Source organism: Astyanax mexicanus, chromosome 19 (genome assembly GCF_023375975.1).
Source record: "Astyanax mexicanus isolate ESR-SI-001 chromosome 19, AstMex3_surface, whole genome shotgun sequence".
NCBI lineage: Eukaryota > Metazoa > Chordata > Actinopteri > Characiformes > Acestrorhamphidae > Astyanax > Astyanax mexicanus.
In genome coordinates this window covers 5278051-5300255 of record NC_064426.1, presented here as the reverse complement: position 1 = coordinate 5300255, position 22205 = coordinate 5278051, and the positions used below count along the sequence as shown (strand labels likewise).

The following is a 22205-nucleotide window of genomic DNA, read 5'->3' as shown; positions in this document are numbered from 1 at the left end:
TAAAAACAGGCTTGCTTTATTCAGGACATCACAATTAACCCAAGTTGTGTTACATTGCTACTGTAGAGAGAGACTACACAGAATTCAAACTGGTAAAAAATAAATTGTTACCGTATTTTACAGACTATAAGGCACATTTCAAGCAACAAAATGAAATGTGAAGAAATGTGCTTAAAATGTAGCTTGTTGTAACACTCCGATATACTTACCTCTGTATGGCGAAAGAGCTAGCACTGCAGTTAGCGGCTAATGCTAATACTGCTGCAGCAGCCTCGGTGCTGGAGAAACTTCACTGAAACTCCTTTATAACGCTGGACTTGAGCAGAGCAGCTTTACTACTCCTTACAACCTGACCAGTAGAACTCATACATAAAGGCACATCGGATTATAAGGCGCACTGTGGATTTTTAGGAAAATGTTTTGCGCCTTATAGTGCAAAAAATATGGTAAATAAATTAAACATACTTATCAACTCATCAACTAATCAAAATTCACTTAAACTGACATTGAAAAACTCCCATCAACCCTTGCTAATGATGATTATTAATTAATATCTTTATTTATTAATTTAACCATCATTCTTCCCGGTAATACTTTCTTCACTGTTTTTACACATGCAGTCACATGACTACACGTAGAACTCAAAACAGAACAAATTGTAAAATTAAAAATCGGCTTGTACTGAAGAAAAATGCTGGGTCCATCATTCAAATAAAAGAATGGTTCATTAAACATAATCTTAAATTAAATGTCCAATTAACCGTGAAACAGATTTGACATCATTTTATTCACCAATAACTAATCTACAGTGACTGATATTGCACAGATTATTATTGCAGTGAAGCTCAGCGTGAAAGAGTTCAAGAAAAAAGGCAGCTTCTTACCTGTACTTGCATGTAGAGATGAGCCTCCTGGCGCTCCTTCCGTTTCTGTGCCTCCACCCTCTTCTCCTCCTGCAGCCGTTCCACCAGCTGCTGAGGGATATCCATGTCTGTGACTGGCTGTAGCACTTCACCTGAACAGACAGACAAACAAAAGATTTTATGATTATTAAATACAGCATTCAACGTAACAGAGAAAAATAAAAGGAAAGGGAAAAACAGTATTTCACAAAAGTGAGTACATCCCTAACATTTGGTTAAATATTTTACTATATCTTTTCATGGGACAACATTGAGGATATGACACTTTCACACAATGTAAAGTAGTCAGTGTAGAGCTACAGGATAACAGTGTAAATTTCATGTGCCCTCAAAATAAGTGAAAACGGGCAAATTGTGCCCAAATAGCCATTGTCTCTCCAACAAGCATCATGTGACTTGTTGGTGTTACAAAGTATCAGGTTGAATAGACAGCAGGTGTTAAATGTGGTGTTATCTAGTGAGCTCTAGTGCTTAACTGCATGCACAAGATAGTTAAGGCATTGCTGGTGGCCACACAAAATATTTACACTTACGAGTGTATTCGCTTTTGTTGTATGTGGACATTAATAGCTGTGTGTTATTTGGAGGCCAAAATAAATTTACATTCATTCAAGCGGCACACTGATTACTGTACATTTTATCTAAATGTTGCATCTTCAATGTTGCCCGAGAAAATATAAAATTAATATATTTACAAAAAATTGAGGGATGTACTATCATGTCCTATGAGTTTTGCCTTGTCCCCGCAAATGGAAGCTAAAGATTGGCTTCCTGCCCTGGTTGTGCTCTATAGCCAAGTCGCTTGTCTGTTTGAGGGGACAATTCTAGATAGATTATGCCAGGTAACAATCATTACCATCCACTGAGCTGTCCACTGTGGGAGCTAATGCATTCTTTGGTCTGGATCAGGGAACATCTACATAACTCCAAACATTTACCTAGCCTTGCCATGAGCATGCTGGCCAATATTCAAGCTTACAATGTATACAAGTGTGGGTGTTCCTAAGCGGTTCCCTGAGGTAACACTTCACAATACAAGTGACTGTATAGCTAAAAAATGTTAAGAAAATGAAATGAAGGCTAAAATAATGTATATGCCTAGTGCTATATTTGTGCAACACAGCACATCAGCATCAAGTTAAAAATGTTGTAAGCACCATACCTGAAAACAAATACATTTAAATAAAACCCTTCTCAAAATAGAGATATAGTAAGATCAACAACAACAGATTTGCACTCAATGCCATTTCAAACAGAGAGCTCTGTTCAAAGCGATCCAAGCTGTTCCGATCCAACAGGCTGAGAAACAGAGTCTGCTTAGTGCTGATGAGCAGCTGTTCCAGAGTGATCTGCGCTTCCCACTCCACAGCCACCAGACAGTCACCAAACACACACACACGGGTGTGAGCATTTGGTGTCCGGCAGTCTTAAAAAAAATAAAAATAAAAATAAATAAATAGCTAAGATGAGAAACACTCACTCAGTTTAGACTCTCGGATGTACACCAACATGTACGCGTTGGTGCAGTGACGTACGGAGAGGTCGTCATCATGGCCACCGTAGTTGTGTTCTATGGCTTCCTCTTTAGTGCAGCGGGAAACAACGTCATCATCAAATTTGCACCACTGATGAGAGGGGGAGGGAAGCGTTAGTTAGAACAAACACAAAAATTAGAACTGGGAATTTTTGTTTGCATGCATTTTTAACTAAATATCACTGAAAACTTTTAAAGACCACACTGCACACTGTTTAGGGCTGTCACAATGACTGAACTGACTGGAAATTTCTGAGCGATTCATCGATTAAATGTCAATTTGTTTAAGAAAATGCTGTAGTTTTATATTGATGCCATCCTTAAAAAAACTGCTATTTTTTACTTTGACAGTTACAGTTTATTAATATATATTTATAATATATATATTTTTAAATTATATGATTAATAAACCAACAGGAACGCTCAAATACGATTTTTTATTTTTCATTGCCTTTCACTAACAAGTAAAAAGGTTTATGCGTTATCCAGTAACTGATTCACTTGTTTTTCTGTCCATTTTTTTTATTGGCTGATGAAGGGAAATGAGGCAGAAGAGTTTTACATGTAGCATGCATATGCAGCTCTGACTAACCTAATGTATTACAAAAAAAAAAGCACGTCCTAAATGGTTTCTACTGAAACGAGAAGTTAAGATACAAGGACTTTGAATACGACGCCATTTTTTTTTGATGACAAAGTGGAGACCTGACCTTTTGATATAGGTGTACTGCTGCTTAGTGCGTTGTATAATGATTCCTGCCCTAACAAACCAAGTTTGGTTAGCATTAATTGGATTTAATGACTGTACAAATCAGGGATGCCGTAGTTTCATTTCCTTCCATTCTATAGAAATTAAGCAAACACTGGCTGCATATTGACAATGCATTTGACATTTAGGCAAACAGAGTCTGTGTAGTAGCAACTATAGGCATAGTCATACAGACCATCTCCTATGTTATATCCTTTCAGAACAAGCATCCCTAATCACTTGAGTACTGAGCTCAGAGTGCAGGAAAAAAATGATAGCTCATTTAATAAGTGAATTGTTTTAACATTAAAAATGAGGTTCACGTGTTTCATTACATAAAGATTTGCATTTCCATCAAATTTTACTTAACTAAGTTGACTAAGAACATTAGCAACAACTCTGAGGAACCTTGAGTGTTCTGGTAAGCCAGGGAAATATTAGCCAGCGGTTCATCCCACATAGCTCGTTTTAACTTGGTAAATGTGCAGGCTACATCCCGATAAACTCCCCGATAAAGCTCTGGACAACGAAAGGGCTAGCATGGATAGGATGGAGGCTAAAGCTGCTCCAGCAGTGCTAGCAGGGATTAGCAGGCTACAGGGCAATAATACCTATGAACAGGGAAATAGCTGTTAGTGGCTAATGCTAATTCTACTCCAGTCTTTGTACTAGAGAACTAAACTGCTCCCTATATCCTGACTGGTAAAATTTTGCCTTACAGTGCAAAAAATATGATATCAGCCCACACTGGCGACGATTATACTTTAGACACTTGAAAGACAGCTTAGAAAAGAAAATGAACATCTAGTTTAGAGTTTGTCAATATAACGATATATTACTGTATCATAATACATTTTCTTATGATATTGACAATATGATTTACTAAGCATATACAGGATATCAGTGTTGAAAGAAAACTGAACATTTTAATACAGAGAATATAAAAAGTCCTGTTTAATTGAGTAATGTGGCAAAATTTAAATAAACCACTGTGCTACACAAGAAAGTATCTGAATAGCAGCTCTTAAAAATCTATCACTTCTGATGCATTTTGTCTGAGCGTCTTTAATTTTCATGATATGTTTTAACTGAATCATACAGCTCTCTTTGTGTGCAATTATGTGGTGACTTGACTTTTAAAAGGTGCTCTCAATGTTGTCTACAGTCACTTATTTGAATCAGGTTTGCTGGGAGCAGGAGACACTAAAATGTGCAGAGCTGTGGTACTCTAAGACAAAGACTGAAATCCACTGCAATGTACTTATCTGTTGTCTGTTCAAAATTACATTCTAGTTTACATTCTAGTTACTAATTATATTTATTAAATTCTAGTTTGTTCTTGTTCAACCAAACTCACTTTTGTTTGGTTGGTGTAAAAACATATGTATTAATATGTATATAATTCAGCAACATTAAAGATAGTGATACCGACAGCCCTAAAGCAGTTCAAATGCAGCCAAACAAAAAACACAACCAAAACACAAAAAGAAAAGCTATTTAAATTATCCAGCATGCACTAACTATATAGACAAGATAAGGAAAATGGTTCTCACTATTGGTTCCGTGACACTCACTTTGCCGTCTCCTTTGGGGTTGAGATAGACGACATAGTGGCCTCCGTGGTTGTCCCCGCTGTGCACCAGCACTGCATGCAAGATGTAGTTGGCAGGATCCTTCACATCTGGCTTCTGCAGGAACTCATCTAGTGGTAGCTGCTCAGGAAACTCAAACCTGAAGACAGAGAACAAATGGTAAATCCACACAGAGTAATGCTAAGACAACAGGCGTATCTTTAGATGAGTCACTTACAGGTTTAACTGAAGTGTAAACCTTGCTTTCTGCATTACGTATACTTATCTTAACCACCTGTAATCCAGGTGATTTGATACATCTCTTTAAAAAATGTATTTAAACTCTGAACACGCATGCATGTAGTGCCATGGGAGACATCCATGGGAGATTTTTAAAAAATGGAGAAAAGTCTTTTCTCTGGGTTTTGGTTTTCTGTCCACACAAAAACTGCATTTTAAGCCATTAAAAATGTAGGTTTTATAAAAAATATCTCCAGGACATAGATTTAAGACCCTTTCGTGTTTTTAAGGTTTTTTTTTTTTTTTTTTTTTTTTTGAACGTGAAAAACTCTTTTTAAAAATATTTTTAAAAACGCTGCCAAAAACACGCAGTTAACTTGTGCGCAATTAGAACCAACTAAGAGTGAAATTTACAATTTTATTGCACTGTGGGCAGAACATCTTGTCCTCACACTTCTCAGGCTAATCAGGAGACTATGTCCATGCAAACAAAGTATAACAGTTTTCTTTTCTAATTTTTAGACTTTCCCTCTTTGTAAAGATCAAATCAGGGCTTAAGTCATGTTAAGTCCTGATGTTTGAAAATGTAGCGTGGAGGAAACAATTAGCTGCGTTTATTTCTATTTTGGCCGTTACGCTTTTTCCTTTGATGAATTTGACGTCATACTTTGTGAGCTATTCATGCCCCTGCTGGGCAGGTGTGTTCATGCTAGCACTTTAGGGCACTTGTGTGCAAAGAGATTTCAAAAAACAGTTGTCAAAAATATCCACTGAGGTCTGGAAGGGGCCCTAAAGCTGGTTCATACCTACTGTGATTGTGAGGCCAAAGTGCTGCAATTGCAGACTAAATGGTGAGGCGTGGAAGCTACTTTAGGTTGCTGCAGGTGAGAGAGCGCACACATCAAAATTTTAAAACATACAACCCTCTACTGTTTATTGGCTAAACTCTCACTCCTGCCTTACAGAATGTACACACCACACAAACTTTCCCAATCTGACAGCTGACAAAAACACCTCATCCTTTGCCATCATCAACCAGATACATGTGTCTAAACATACTGATCCCACTTAATCAAATTGCAAATGTCGTCATGGAAAAAATCTATTGATAGGGGTGCTTTTATTAAAGCAACTAATCACTGAACCGCAGTCCTGTGGAAATGTAAAAAAAAAAAAAAAAAAAAAAAAAAAAAGTGTTTACCTGTCATTTATCTTAATGTTTTGGTCAGTCTGGGGGTCGTACATGAACCTCATGAGCTGTAAGTGCAGGATAGGAGGGAAAGTCAGAAACTTCACCCCTTTTTCAGCTTCCTGGAACAGAGAAACATTGGGGTCTGTTAGATGAGACAACACATGGAAGATTTTATACATTATTCCTACAATAAAAATATTAGCAATTTCACAGTTCTTTAAAGGGCTGGTCTTTCACTCTGTACTATGGGTGTGCTACATATCGTACACAATATTAGCATAATTCTTGCAAAGTGTTTCATTTTATTGTGAAACTTTGAGAATATTTGTATAATTGTTTGTTTGCATTGTGTAGGCATACACTAAAATAGTCTGCACTGTAAATCTGACATTACTTTTCTGTAACTTATATAGTGTTACATTATTTTATATACTAATTAAAACCTTGGTAACATACTGTTTACGGTTGCTGCGACTACTGAAGATCTTAAAGTGTTATACTAAATTAAACTTTACTTTTATAAAAGTTGAATTAGTATATTTTTGTAATTAATAAAATATTTTTAGCATTTTATCATATTGTCAAGAACATTATCACAAAAATACCATGACATTTTAAAGGTCATGTCACCCAACCCAATCAGTACAGGCAAACAATGCACATCACAGGGTTGATATGTGCATCAGAGGCTGTTCAGCCTCCAGAGATGATTAAATGGAGATGATTTTTTCCTCTGTTATGCAGAGGTGGGTGGCAAACTTCTACTGGTCTCTGAATAGGTTATCAAAACTAAGTGGGAGTTTTAAAAATGCAGTATATGATTTAAATAAGATACACTTATACAAAATTCAGCATTTACCTGGTGTTTTTTGTAAATGGGAAACAAAGTAACTTGGACAATTAAACAACATTATTAAGGCCCATCAGAATCAGGGGCCTCTTATGCTTATGCACAGAAGGGTAAAGGGCATTGAAAGGACATGCATAAACATGTGTGTGATATCTAGTTAGTGGACCTCTTGCTTCATCTTACTGTGGAACAGTAAAAATATCAGTATTGTTTTGTTTGCATTTGTTCACGAATGTTTGTGATAATCACAACTTGTTTGTTTAGCAGCAGCAATTGTAGCAACAATTTACTAAATCATATTGTAATAGAATAGAAGCTTCTGAATGAGAACTGAAAAAAGGAGTTTGTGTTCTTTGCTTACGAGTTCAAATTTCAACAGTCCTTTTTTTCACAATCATATAAAGCACCTTTAAAAATAATATTTTCGATTTTACTACTGCCGTTGACTGATTCTCGGGTTAGTTTGACATTTGGTCCAGTTGTGGTATGACCGAGCTGAAGGTACCGGTCTAGAGTGTTTGTCTCAAAATGTACTGTAGTTTAAAATTTAAATTTGTGCATCATTATACTCCTAGTCTGTGTGTGTGTGTGTGTAATTCTGGTGAGTCAGAGAGAGGAGATTTGCACCTGTAGGCCATGCTCCCCCGCATCATACTTGTTATCCCCATCCAGCTGCTCCACAGCCACGTAATCTTTGAACGACTCAAAGACTGCAAGAGAAGAGGATACAATCACTTAATAGAAATCGTAACTACATAAATGGCATTAATGCATATTAAATCAGCATCATTATTTTATGATGTAAATGTGCCAGATTTAGCCAAATGGCTAATTTTCTTATGTAGCTCTTGGCCAAGTTTCGGTCGTAAGTGGAACGATCTCGAAAAGCACAGTTAAAACAATTTCACTAATTAATAATGCACACAAATTATATGAAAGTACAATACATAGAATTATTAGACATAATACTGAAAGTTCAGAAACTGTGTTTAATAAACATGTTTTCAGATTTCTGGAGAATAAATCAATAGAATTACATCCTTTTACTTTTAATTAAAGCAAAATCCAGTTGTGTAATGCATAATAGCATATCCAATAGTAGATCCATTTTACTTTACACACAAATTCTCTGAACAGTAAAGTGATCAACCCTTTCAAAATTTCATAAATAAGACTTCAAAACTGCATCCAAAAAAAAAAAAAAAAAAAAAAAACATTATTTTTTTAAAATCAGGTTTTTAGACAAATCCTCTCTACAAACTACAAAGCGCACTGCAGAACACAGCAACGTCCACAGCAGAGGCTTTATTGATCCAGCAGGCTGCCAGTAGATGACTGGACTTTTCTGTGCAGCACAAGTGTAGACATCAAGTCTGTACATCTGCGTTTGCAAATGCTTTGTCAGGCGACTTCATTCCAAGTCCCTGAATTCAACACTTTGAAATTAGTGTCAAACCCTGTTAACCAACGTGACACTTGTCTCACTGCAGACAACAAACAGCCCCAGAGCGAAAGAGTACTCACTGTTTTTCTTTCCTTTTATGCTGAGCTGGATGTCGTAGTAATCCTCTATTCGTTCAGACCTATAATCCACATGCTTACACTGGATGTAGGACTACAAAAGAAAGAGAGGAGTGCTTACTTATTAGTCCAACCAAATAAGTCACAAACAGAAAAGAAGAAAAACCACACTGCTCAGCCAACTCACCACCATCTTTCCTCTGAAGAGCTTTGGGATCGTGCCTTCGACACAAGTTCCTTTCATCTTGTTCTCAACATTGTCCAGAAGCTGGAATAGAGGCAGGCGCATACTTATGTTCTCATTCACTTCAACAGTCATTACCACAGTTAGAGGAAACGGGGGGTTTAATCTCAAACAAGAACTCTCAGGAAAACCAGAGAGACAGACTTACCACTCTGCACAGCTCCTGCACATCATGCTGCATAAAACTATCCAAAGTCTCCCACCTATTCAAACAGAACAGAACACGTCACAACACTCCCGCACAGGACAACAACCCTGCACCTAAAATAATACCACTTCTCTACCTGGGTTTATTATATATTTTTTTTATAAAAAACAATTTGGCCACATTTAAAACATCCTAAAAAATAAATTCCGTCCGTATTGGCCATTCTAAATGTACAAAAAAATAAACCTTTGTAGTATCTGCAAAAAATATTTATACTGAAACATTTTTGAATACTAATTTTCACAATTTATGCGCCCCACACCAACACTAACACTAAATTACATCCACTTCACACATTATTGACCGTCTTTAAATTGTAATTTAAACAATTAGCCTGAATTTTACATACAACTATTCAGTCTAGCTTTCAGTTTTTAACAGTCATAAATTTAACTTCATAGAAAATCAATGTTCTGTGTAATATATGGAAACATTTTAGGTCTGTCTCAGTGCTCTTGTCATTTCTTTTATAAAACCACATAAAAAGTGCTAATAATAAAATGTGTGATGTCACTTCCTCTGGCAGGTAATGTGGCAGAGTGTTATTTTGTATTAAATGCAGGACATGCTGTGTGAAATCTAGATTAAGGTCAGAATATAAAGTTTAAGCACAAAGTGGTGGAAAATGTTAACTTTAATAAAAGAAAAACAGCTCAACGATAAAAAATCTTTACATTCTGAAAATACACCTTAAATGTCCTTCAGGATCAAAAAAGCATCCATCAATATCTACCTTTTAGAAGAAGCCATACAATAAAGAACCCAAAAGCCTCATACCCAAAGGACTTAGTCAGCTTCTTTGTCCCGACGGGCTTATCACTGTGTTGGAGTTCATAGAAGACCCTCTGCAGAGCAAGAGGAACACTTTTGGAGGAGTCATCGCCTTCGGTGGGCATCATGTATACCGCCTACAAGGGAGCAAAAGGACAAACACAAAAACAAGCCGTTGAGGGCCCATTCCACATGGCCTGAGCAAACCCACTAAAGTCTGTCTGCCAGCTTTTGCACAAAGCACCATTCTTACCCGCCGGAGCTGGTTGGTGAAGAAGAGTGTTTGTAGTAGGCTGTTCATGTAACATGTGGCTCCCTGGTTCTTCAACCCTACATAACCTGTATGCTTCTTAGAATCCCATCTAGAAATAAAAAGGAAAAGAACATTTATAATAGCTCACATTTTTATAAAAATCATTTGTTACTCTTATTTTTATATATAATATACAGTAATTTACTTACGCCACTCCATGTGGAGCATCAGCCTGGACATAAACCTCAAACGTGACCTTGTCATCTTCCACAAAGCCTCTTTCTGGATCAGTTACATCCTGAACACCCAAACACAAAATCACATAACATTATATAAAGATAAATAAAATAAATTTAAAAGTGAATACAATATTTATTATAAGTATTTGAAGTAAATTTTAAGGAAAGCTGGCTCTGATCTAAAGATCAGCTGATATTCAGCAGAACTTACGCTCCATGACATGAAGTTGGAGAAACCCCAGTCGTTTTCCTTGTGGAAGAACAGGTGACTGATCCGACGACTGAATGACTTTTCATCGTCTTTGTAGTTGATGATCTTCAGCATGGCTTGAGCGTGACATGACCATGATCTATGAACCAGGAAAAGAGACCAATCAATCCAATAAATGCATTTTTACACCTGTAGTTGGTTTCTCTGGTCTTAATAAGTTAACAAGATTGAAAACCTAAATTTGTGCCTGTGTGAAAACAAACCAAACCAAACCAAACCATGGGAAAACCACTCAAAGTATAATAATACATTATTACAACCCACAAGTACATTCTCCATGTTTATTGGTCAGGCCTGTCTGAGGATGGAGCAGGAAAGTACATACAGGAAGATGTACAGGAAGGTCCTGTATTTACTGACTGGTGCATATTTTTGTGGCCGATACGGTTTTCTAATGATTTGGAAAATATACCAGTTTAAACTGTTTTTTGAGGCAGTTCAGCTTAAATTCATTCATCTTATGTTCTCGCCACAAATTAACCATTCCATTTTTTTGGGGACAAGACTAACACCAGTGTCTGAATGAATCACCAATTTAACCAGATTCAAAAGTGAACATGTGAAAAAGCTATGCTTATTGGATATAAGCAAGTGGGCAGAAGAGTTTACAGACAGGTTAATGTCTCTGGATTCTCAATTCCTTCGGGAAAATTGCAAACATCTAAACAGATGGTAAAAATTATGAAGGTATATTTTAGCTGCATATTAAACAACATGGCCAATTATGAAATAACCAAATTACACAGATTTTTTTTTTTTTTTTAAGATACATTACAGCACTTGCAGGTTTTCATTTAATTATATTTTTGGTAAACTATATTAACACAAAAAAGCATAACATTTGAATAAAAAGTATAAGGGAAAGTAAAAAAAGTCCAAAATATGTTAAAGATTCTGTCCAAAAAAAAAAAGAAGAAGAATGAACCGAGGTCATTGTAAAACACTAATTCACTTACGTAGAATCTGACTCAGCATTACACTGCAGAAAGAAGCCCACACTCTTCTGGTGAGGTCTGTCTGGGTAGAAGCGGGGCATCACCATGATCTTCCATGGAAGATTCCTCACGAAACATGATGGGCTGAGAACCGACTCGCTCAACCTGCTGAAACGCTCCACCACAAAGCGGAAGGTGGCCTCTGAACGCCAGCTTGTATCTATTTCCAAAAAAAGTGCAACTTTAGTCTCCTGCGAAAGTGATTTGTACTTTGTACCTAATGCTTCAAAGCCTACAAGATGACAAATCAGACTTAACGAGTTGTTGACATGCTGATACAAGAATAAAAATGTGAACTTTACCGTCCTCCATGTCTTCTTCTGTGTTGTTGTGTCCGTCCGCCATTGCCACATTCCCATTGATGACAGGATTTGGAGGGATTCTTGGGGGATCATCTGTGTCCCCAGCTGAGGAAAAACATCAAGCAAGGGAGAGGTCAGTCATTGTGATAAAACACTCACTTCTAAACAGGCACTCTACTCACAGAAGGCATTAAATGGTTTAAAATACCAGCTAACTTAAGAAGCTAGGTGAAAAAAGAGGTCTTTGGATACAGTAACGCTCTTTGTCAATGATTATGTACATTGGTGCATCTTTACATAGAAGCTGTTCAAAGAAATAAATTAGTAGAAGAAATTACAAAAAAATGGAGATTCATCATTTGAATACAGCATCTTTCAAAACAACATGACAAAGGGACCAATAGAAAATTACTTGAATTACACTAATTCTGAAAGCAAAGAAGGAATTTAAAATTTCCTGTAGAATTGCTCATTTAAAGATGCTTCTCTTTGAACAGTGACAAATGTCAAATGATGACGAATTAAATCAAATGCGAGGAAAATGACTCAACATAAAAAATTCTTAGCAGTAACCCAAAAAAACTGCTTATTTCTACTCTTCACTTGTAATGACCTGGCAAAACAACGCCAAAATGGCACTGAAGGTAGGTGCAAGGAGCCAGCAGAAGCTTGGTCGATTTGGAACAGGGCAGAAGAGATTAATTCCTTATCAGCACTCAATACAGAAGCTTATGTAATTTTTTAACAGCAGCTTGAAACTAAACTTCTAGGCCAATTTTTGAAGTACTAAGGCTTCTGGAAATAGGTACTGTACAATATTACAGTGCAACATCTAGACAAATCAGGCCATATCCAGAGGCAAAAGAGGCAACTAGTGTTAGGATGCTATTGTTTTGTCCACATCAAAGTGCAATTTCTATGTTACACCTGCCCAGAGGAATTAACTGGATTTAAAACGTGTAGAGTGAAAACATCTAAGAATAGGCAACATGGGTTAAGGACTCTGGTCTAGGGTAACGTAAAGATGTAAAGAGTCAGGCTTTTAAGGTCTTTTTAAACTTCTGTTACATCGTAAAGACAAATCTGTGCCATTTGACCTGCTTTCTAACCGCTTGGTCAATCACAGCAAACATATTACTCCCATTCTCCTTCAAACCAAATACTTTTTTTTTTAGAATTATTTTTTTTAAAGAATCATCTGAATTTCTCTTTTGGAGTGTCTCTTCATTTGTCATGACCTGTCAAAATAATGCCAAAAAGAAGGCTGAGTGCAAATAGCTAGCAGAAGCGTGGTTGATTAGAAACAGGCCTGTAGAGATTCACCCATTTACCTCAAAAACACTAAAGGGAAAACAGAAGCAGTAATAGGAAATTTAAATGGCAGCATGCACAATTCAGGACCAATGCCTGTCCATCAATTAAAGGAATCAAGGGAACAACATTAAATGCAACACTAGCTAAATCAGTCTATGTCCAGCAGGCTGAAGTAATGCAGCAATGAAACAGAGTTGCTTTGTCTACATTCAAAGGCAAATTCAGAATTGACCCCTGCCCAATTGATTTACCCACCTAGATAAAAAAAGTTAAGAACATCACCAACATAGATTATTATTATTATTATTAGTAAGAAGACAGGCTTTTTAGGTCCTTTGTTAAAATAAATGGTAAAATAAAGAGCATTTCGAACTAACAAAATACTTATTATAAATAAGGATGAACCGACGTGGGAATTCTGGGCAGATGCTGATATTACACATTTATAATTAAGAGAGACTAACCACCTCAGTATAACTTTAGGAACAAATGTGACTTTTTTTTTGTTCTAACTTACAATAAAATACAATAAAACAATTAAAAATGAAAAGTTGCTCCTGGAAAACTTAAAAGGTTAAATAAAATATACATATGTATTTTTAAAACACAAATAAATCAATTAAGCTAATAAATAAGCTGCATAAAAAAATTATTGGCCAATCCAGACATATTTCCCATATTATGCACATCCCTAATTTATCATAAACCATCCAACTCTGTATGTCAAAAAGGAGGAGGAATGCAGGTGCAAATAGCCAGTAGAAGCTTGGTTGATTTGGAACAGACCACAAGAGATATTCACACTCATTAGCTATCACTTGGACAACACAAACGTGTGTACACAGCTCTGGAAAAAAAGGCCATTTAAAAAACTGAGTTTCTTTGATTTTACCAACATAAAAAAACATTTTTGCACCAGGAGTGGCATAAAATTATCCAAAAGCAGTGTGTAAGACTGGTGGAGGAGAACATGCCATGTATTAAATTGAGATTAAAAACCAGGGTTATTCCACCAAAGATTTCAGAACTTCTAAAACTATGAAAATGAACTTGTTGTCTTAACACTGTTTGAGATCTGAAAGTGCTGCATCTTTTGTTATTTTAGCCATTTCTCTTTTTTGCAAATAAATGCTCTGGATGGCAATATTTTTATTTGGAATTTGGGCGAAATGTCTGTAGTTTACAGAACAAAACAACAATGTTCATTTTACTCAAACATTTACCTATAAATAGCAAAATCAGAGAAAATGATTCAGAAAGTGAAGCAGTCTTATTTTTTTCCAGAGCTGTATTTTAAATATTTAACTGCAGCATGCATAAAACTAATTCTGGGCACACGCTTTTCCTAATCAATAAAATGCAACACCATCTAAACCAGTCCATAACATCCAGCAGGCTGGAGAAGTGATGCAAACTTCAGAGCTAGACCTGAGCAGAAGAAGTGGCAGTCAGTGATGGGATGCTGGCTGAAAGTGACACAGCGAAAAACATCCAAACGCAGCAGCAGCAGCCAGCCTTCAGCAACGCCCCCTGTATGGGGCCCGGAAAAGTCCAGACAAGCCCCAAAGCCTATCTATCAGCCATGCTAGCCCACATCCTAGCGAGGGTTATAGCCGTGTGGATCTTCATCCCGGGTTTAATTCGGTCTGAACGCTGCAAACCGCGTCAAAACCGTGTCAAACACAGCAGCGCCAACCGCCTGGGTTTTATCTATCTGCCTACAATGAAGCAGCGGCATCAACAACATGCTAGCGTTAGCTAGATAACTAGCCAGCCAAGCTAGCAAGCTAACGTGCGCCGTTGTTACTGGTGCTAACCTGCCGCCATACCTGCAAAACCCTCCTTTCCAGCACGCATAAAGACGGCTATCCTAGAGATACGGCTCCAATGGTAGCACATTTCCAGCTCTAACATTACCCTCCTCTCCGCCTCCACTTCAAATGACTCGCTTTAGCATGAATGCTAACGCTACCATCATCATCCTCATTTCATTACATAAATAAACCCATCCCGCAGTGAAACCGGCTGCAGGCGGATCGACAGCGCGGCCCGGGGGCGGCCGCTGCACGGAGACCTGGTGCAGAGGCTGTGTTTTCCCCTAAACATAAAAAAACTCCTACCCAAGCGGGCCTCGCATGGACGGGATCACTGGCAAAAACACGGGCTAGCTACGGTCCACCATCTTGAAATGAAAACGACACACACACAGCGAGAGAGTCGCGCGCACACACACACAGATACACACAAACGAGCACACTCCCCCAGCTCTAGCTCTTCCTATGCGGCTCGTCAATGCACATCGACCCCTTCTCCATCCCACACTGAGCTGTTTTCAGCTGTTTACAACACCAACATAGCTTCCTACAGTCGTGGGGATTCAAACCAAACATACCAAAGTTGATGAGGCACCTTACAGCAATAAAGAACGCATCTGAGATGCAAACAAACCATGTGTATCCATCAATAATTTAGTAAAACGCTGCATTACTAGAAAGCTGCATTATTATCATTAGAGATGCTATAGGGTCTCAGCAATAGGGTTGCAAGTAATTTTTATTTGGGTAGTCGATAAATGTAATAATTATTTTTTCGATTAGTCAGTGATTATTTCTGCCATGTACAGCTGAACATGAGACTTAAAATGCATTTAAATGTCTGGATGTTGTTTAAAACATGGAAATTACTGATCTGTTGTGTTTGAGCACTCACAAAATACAAACAGCACACAATAACTACCAACATTACAATAGCTAGCTAATTAACTAGTTTAGAAAGGTCACTTATTAATTTAGCTAAATATTTGATTTGTTCACTGCTGATGTTACTTTGCTCCCGCTCTGCACCGTTAGAGTTCAACTAAATATGAAATCAAGTCACATTATTTTGATGGTTGCATCAATGATTTAGTTGCATCATCGATATCAACATCGATATCAATATTTTTAGAGATGTACCAAATATTGGGCAACTTGAATGCCCCTTAAATGAGGGGAAATGCATTTTACTGTGTCTACTGGGATGTTAAGACCATAAGTTGAGTGTTTAGTAAATATTTTTAAATTGCAGTTCTCTGTTTTCTCACTGATTAAAAAGATTTTCTTAATTTTGCTGCATCCCTAACTGTGTTTTTTTTAATGTATAGCCTATTAACCTCCAAGCCATTTCACACCATCCAATATTTTGATAATAACCTAAGCTTATAAGCTATGCATATAGCATTTACATGTATATTATACACATACACAACCTCAAAACACAATCAAATTTCAACACACAACACAGAACAGAAATGTAGTGATCTGAATATACCATGTGTGTAGCAATCCACTAACCTAACCCCACCTATAACATCACACACACAGCTCAATGCATAAAATGCATAAAACTAGAATAGAAAGTGACAGTAAGAACCACAAACAAGTATTCTGAATTGTCTTAACCATCTCCACAACTAAAATTCACTCTGCAATATCAAGTCATGCTTGTTGTTTTTCGTTTGAAACATCTACTGCTGCACTCCTCTGCATCAGCCTGCTATTAAACATTTGTTTACATCTTAAATCAGGAGCTGTATAAGAATAGCTTTACATTAGCAGTGTCATTCTGTTGGTTACACACACACACACGCATATATATAAAGCCTGTTTACACAGCCCGTTTCTACCTGATTTGCACATCATACAATGCCTTGCTAATATCTGCAGCTTAGTGACCTGCAATTATTTAATAACCTAGCTATGCATCTATACAGTGGTGGACAGAAATAAAGATAATGTAAATTGTTATTATACTTTTATTGTGCATCTTTTCCTTCACATAAATTAAACGTATGGGCAAATTTTTGTGCCACTACCCAGCAGTCCATCAGTCAAATGTGGAGAGTGCCTATGCAAGTGATGCAATATATTTATTAAACATAGAAGTTGTAATATTACAATAAAGGAAAGCCCTTAGTAAACCTGTTTAAAGCAAGTTTACTAGACTTAATCTTGTAAATAAGTTGCTAAAAAACATTAAACCAAACCTTTATCAATAGCCATTTGTTTTGATCTAAAAAAACTGTACAAAATTGTTTGCCTTTAGTTTCTGAGGTCTATTAAAATTACCAACACTAGTGCCCACCTAATTGAGTGACGTTCTATTAAAGATGGCCATGCAGTATTTTATCCTAGTTCATTAGGTCAAGATGTACAATAATAAAAATAACATTATAATTCAAATACAGCCATTTACCATAGTACTTTTTATATTTGAAATGAACATCTTAAGGGTGGACATTTTATTTTATGGTAATAATATTTTACCTTGTGTACCTCTTATATGTATATCTGGGGTAGTTTACCACTGTATTGACGATACATGCTCTGCTCACTAACATCAGCAGCCCTGATTCCCTTTACCTCTGTCAAACATCTACAACCATCATTAAAGCAAAAATGTGAACAGTAAAAACTTAACTACCAACATAACATTAGCTAGCTAGTTAACTAAAAAATATTAGCCAAGTCACACCTATTAATTTATCTACATATTTCATTTGTTTACTGCTGACTTTACTTTTCTCCTGCTCTGCACAATTAGAGTTCAAGTTAGGCTAGTCAAAATCAAGTCATCTTATTTTGATGGTATTAACTTACTACATATCCAGCCTGAATTTGCTCATTTAATACTTTTATCTGCCGTCCAGTGAGCTCCAAACCTGTTCATTCCACACATGCAATGACTTAATAAGGACATACAAGCACAATTTGAATTCTGTTTTTTGCAGTTAAAGTGGTCTTGTTAAACACAAACACGCTGGATTTTGTTGGTGTTTTTGTTGTCAGTAAAGCAATTTAACAACACAGTAATTTGTGTTTTTGACACACCCTCAAATCTGAAGGTCTGGGCTCCTCAATATGTCTTAAGTTTCTCCACTAGTAAACACAAATCTATGGTGTTCATTTACAGCAGCTAAAATTGTTTTTATTTTTACCATGTAAATATTGTGCATGCAAAGGCAAACTCCATGCTTGTTTTTGTTGTTTTGTTTTAGCTCAGGTAGTTATCAGCTAAGCTCTTCTTTTAGGTGGTTGCAGATTCTAGTGAACCTGGGGAAAAACTGCATTATCTTCTCATTATAATTTAGAAATTATATATTTGCAGAAAGGTTTACAATAAATACACATATGTCTATCGGAACAAAGTACATTATAAACACTGGTAAATAAAAGGTTAGTTATGTATGTACATGTATCTTAGGTTTCTTAACTTGCTGTTATTTTCATATTATATGTTTGTTTTGTATTTTGAGCCTGTACGACTGCTTTGAGACATTTTCTGATCCCAATATGACTTCCTGGTAAAATAATAAAGTAATAATGCACACACTGCCAGATAATTCTGAAACGACAACATATATTGTGCAGCCCTAATCTCAGCCTAGTCGTGCTTATTCATTCATTTTGCTTTTTCTTGATCTACTTCCGAATTAAAATCTAAGCTAACTACCTAGTTAAACGTTGCAATTGAACTCAAAATGTGTTTACTGCGGTCACAAACCTTACTCATATTAAGGGTTAGCTATTTTAGGGAATATTATTGGGTTATTTTAGGCTATATTTTAGGCTAACTGGCTGAATGAAAGCCTCTCAAAGCGCACCACGATGCTTAGCTAGCGCTAGCTGGCTAACGGTGGGGATCAGCAGGCGTATAGTGTTAGCTCATGCTGTGACTTTTAGACACAAACCAGCAAATTCATTTAGCGTTATCTAAATTCATAAAAGTAACAATATATATGTTACACACGTGATTTAATCAGATATCTTAAACGCTTTGTAGGTTTGGGCTCAACTAACTCTAGCTAGCTAATAATAGCTAAAGCCGTATGACTAGCTATATTTTAAGACCGCAATATTTAGCTAGCTAGCTTAGTCATTAGCTTAGCGTGTTAGCTAGCTACCTAATTAACGGGGACAGCCGATTTAACCAAATAGTTTAGCTAGCTAAGCTAGCACTAGTTTGCATTAAGTGCCCAACTAACCTAGCTAGTTAATTACATCACCAGCCCCGCAGTATGTAGTTGTCTTAGCCATTAGCTAACTACATTGGCTGTTAAAGAGGATAGTAGAGTTAATCAAATAACCATTATTATCAAGGTTAGCTAGATAGCTAACATTTAACTAGCTAGCTATATATTTATACAGTGTAGTATTTAGCCATTAGCTCAGCGTGCTAGCTAACGATGTCAGAACATGAGATTGACTAAAGCGCAGTAGCTAGCTAGGTTAGCTAAGCTAGCGGCTTTGCTAGCTTAGGTTAGCTCGCTAGCTAATAAACAGAGCGCTAGCTAAGCTAACCCTAGCTAGCTAGCAAAGTGATGTATGTGTGCGTGTATGAAGCTGAAAATGTCGTGCGTTTTGTGTGTTTTAAACTGTAAACAGGCACACCATATACACAGATCCCAGAAAACTTCCCACCCTACACACGCTGCAGCTAGCTACCTTCCATCTCCATGTCCTCCGGCTCGCTGAGCTGCTGCTCGCCGGCTTTCTGTTGCTGCTGTTGTTGTTGAGTGTGGTGGTGGTGGTTCATGGTGGCGATGTCTGCTGCTGCGGCAGGAGGATGATGGTGATGTTGCTGCTGCTGGTCAGGATGTTGCCTGTCTCTTTGGGCTTTGTCTCCCTCTCCCTCGACCTTGTCCTGTGTCGGTTCCGTGGGGACAGTGGACCTAGGTGGCTGGTGGTGGTGCTGCTGGTGGAGATTGTAGTGGTGGAGGGGAGCTGGAGGATGCGGAGGTGGTGGTGGAGGTGGGGTGCTCAGGTCGAGCCTCTGCGCCTGGGCCTGCTGCACTAGCACGACCTCGGCCTTTCCTGCAGTCAGCGCCGGGGTTGGAGTGAGGGAGGCCGGTGGGGGAGCGGGCAGAGACACGCGGACGTATTTGCTTGCTATTCGCCCAATCTCGGCGCCTTTGGTGGGGGGGCGGCTGCCTGGCGCTAAGAGTGGATAGCTAAATCTGAGTCTACGAGCCCGGGCTCCAATACGCTGGAGGCCCGATGAAGTAAAAAGGAGAGAGTCTCAGAGTCTATTTTCCCCCCGTTTTTCCTCCTCCTCCCCCCCCAAACACACTCTTATACACACACTCACTCACTCACTCTCTTGCACTGAGGGGAAATTCAGGTCAGCAGCAGCTATTTAGAGATTTTTTTTTAAGAGAAAAGAAATTAGTTAACCAGAGCTAGTAGCTAGCTAGGCTTCAAACACAACAACTTTCCCCCGCAGCGCTTTTCCAGTCCGTATGCTCCTCCAGCCGTCCCTCTTGTAAGAAGGGGGAGCGGGCAGAACAGCTATCCATTCAAACCAGCGCTAAACGCGGCTACAAGTTTAAAGAGACGGCGGTGCTTCAGCTCGACTCTCCCACCCGCGGAGGCCCCACGGCGAGCAGGCGCATCGCCGGCGCTTTATCCCCAATAAAATAATAAAAAAAAAAGAGAATAATTCTGTCCGTCTGCGGCCGCGGCGAGTCTGCCTCTCTCACTTTCACTCTCTCACTCTCTCTCTCACACGCTCTCACTCTGCCCCCCTCGCTCTAACTCTCTCTCTCTCCGTTGCTGTTCTAGAGGTTCAGTTTTGAGGCAAAACTCAAAATGGCGGTCGCGCTCCTCTCCGAAATGTCACATCCGCGCGGGGATGCGCGCGCACGCTCGCCCAGGCACATACATACACGCGCGCGCGCAGCTCAGCCAGTCACAGCGAGCAGCGGCTCCAGTATCGGTCAGGTAGAAAAACAGATTATTTACAGAGTCAAAACCTTTACTCCAATTAATATAATTCTCCCCCATCATACAGATTTCCCCCAGTTTAATCAACTCATTTCGATTTCATGAATCATCCCTGTAGTTTAATAAATAATTTTCCTCCAATTCTTATATGTTTCTTTCAATTTAATACATGTTAATAAATCTTTCCCTCAGTTTAATACACCATTCCTTTAATTTAATATATTAATTTAATAAATCAGTTTAATATACAATTCCTTTGATTTAATAAATCCTTTCCTCAGCTTAATAAATTGGTCCCTCAATTAAACAATTAATTCCCTTAGTTTAATATACTGTCCCTTACATTTAATAAAGTGTTCCTCACTTTAATAAATAAATCAATTAGTTTAACCTACTGCTCCTTACATTTATAACATAGTTCCCTTATTTTACTATACCATTCCTTTCATTTATTAAATTGTTTTCTCAATTTAATAAATCCTTCCCTCAGTTTATTATATCCTTTTCCATTATATTAGGATAAGGGTCTTTTAGCAGTGACTAAACTGAACTAACCCCCTTCCCCTCTTCACTAGTTGTTTCCTCTAATTATTAAAGAAATCACTAGTTTTTCATTTTCTGGACTTAATAAATCATTTAATAGTGTTTGGGTCTTGTTAAGAAGATTCACATGTTTAACAGCTGAGATGAGGAATCTCTTTATTTTAGATGTGCCACCCTAAACCTGTAGACACCTGAATCCATTTCCTTTTGTTTATTATTCTCATTGTATTGACAATACAATATCAGTGCTTAAAGAACACTGACCCGACTGCATGTTTCATTACAAGGAATGCAGTCCGTTTTAACTGGATAAAAGAACATGACCATTTGAATAAAAATTACTTTGCTCAGTATGGAATATTACTTGAATTCCAGTTTTTAAGGATCTGACACTACAGATGCATTTTGATTTCAATCATATGTTTTTATTCTATTAACCAGGCCTACATATAATAATGTGAAATAAAAAAAATGACATTAAATGATAAATTGAAAACAGATATGAATAGGTGAGCTTTGTGATTTGAATATGGTCAGATCAGTGCGGAATCAGTGTGATGATAAGGGAGGTCAGTGAGAGATGAGGGGACTGGTTATTGAGGGCTGTGTGAGCGTAGAGTAGAATTATGAATAGAATTTCCAGTGAAATATGTGAATGGTGAAGTTTGTGGAGGACAGGCATAATGTTATCACAGGAATAGGAGAGAGTGAGCCACCGTATACAGC

The 22205-nt window shown here is 37.6% G+C and overlaps 1 protein-coding gene across 1 annotated transcript in view; it reads right to left on the bottom strand.

Moving 5' to 3' along the window:
• The window catches only part of usp7 (ubiquitin specific peptidase 7 (herpes virus-associated)), a 31447-nt gene extending 10622 nt beyond the window's left edge, over positions 1-20825 (bottom strand). Inside the window, exons 1-15 of the mRNA XM_007245558.4 lie at positions 19659-20825; positions 11863-11967; positions 11522-11720; positions 10506-10644; positions 10265-10353; positions 10056-10164; positions 9809-9939; positions 8972-9026; positions 8767-8847; positions 8583-8673; positions 7686-7768; positions 6218-6327; positions 4780-4936; positions 2404-2548; positions 885-1015 (exon numbers count right to left, since the gene is read on the bottom strand). Coding sequence (XP_007245620.2) covers positions 885-1015; positions 2404-2548; positions 4780-4936; positions 6218-6327; positions 7686-7768; positions 8583-8673; positions 8767-8847; positions 8972-9026; positions 9809-9939; positions 10056-10164; positions 10265-10353; positions 10506-10644; positions 11522-11720; positions 11863-11967; positions 19659-19749 — 1716 coding nt within the window. The 5' untranslated portion in view covers positions 19750-20825. The remainder of the gene's footprint in view (positions 1-884; positions 1016-2403; positions 2549-4779; positions 4937-6217; positions 6328-7685; positions 7769-8582; positions 8674-8766; positions 8848-8971; positions 9027-9808; positions 9940-10055; positions 10165-10264; positions 10354-10505; positions 10645-11521; positions 11721-11862; positions 11968-19658) is intronic.
• Between the last annotated feature and the right edge of the window lie 1380 nt (positions 20826-22205).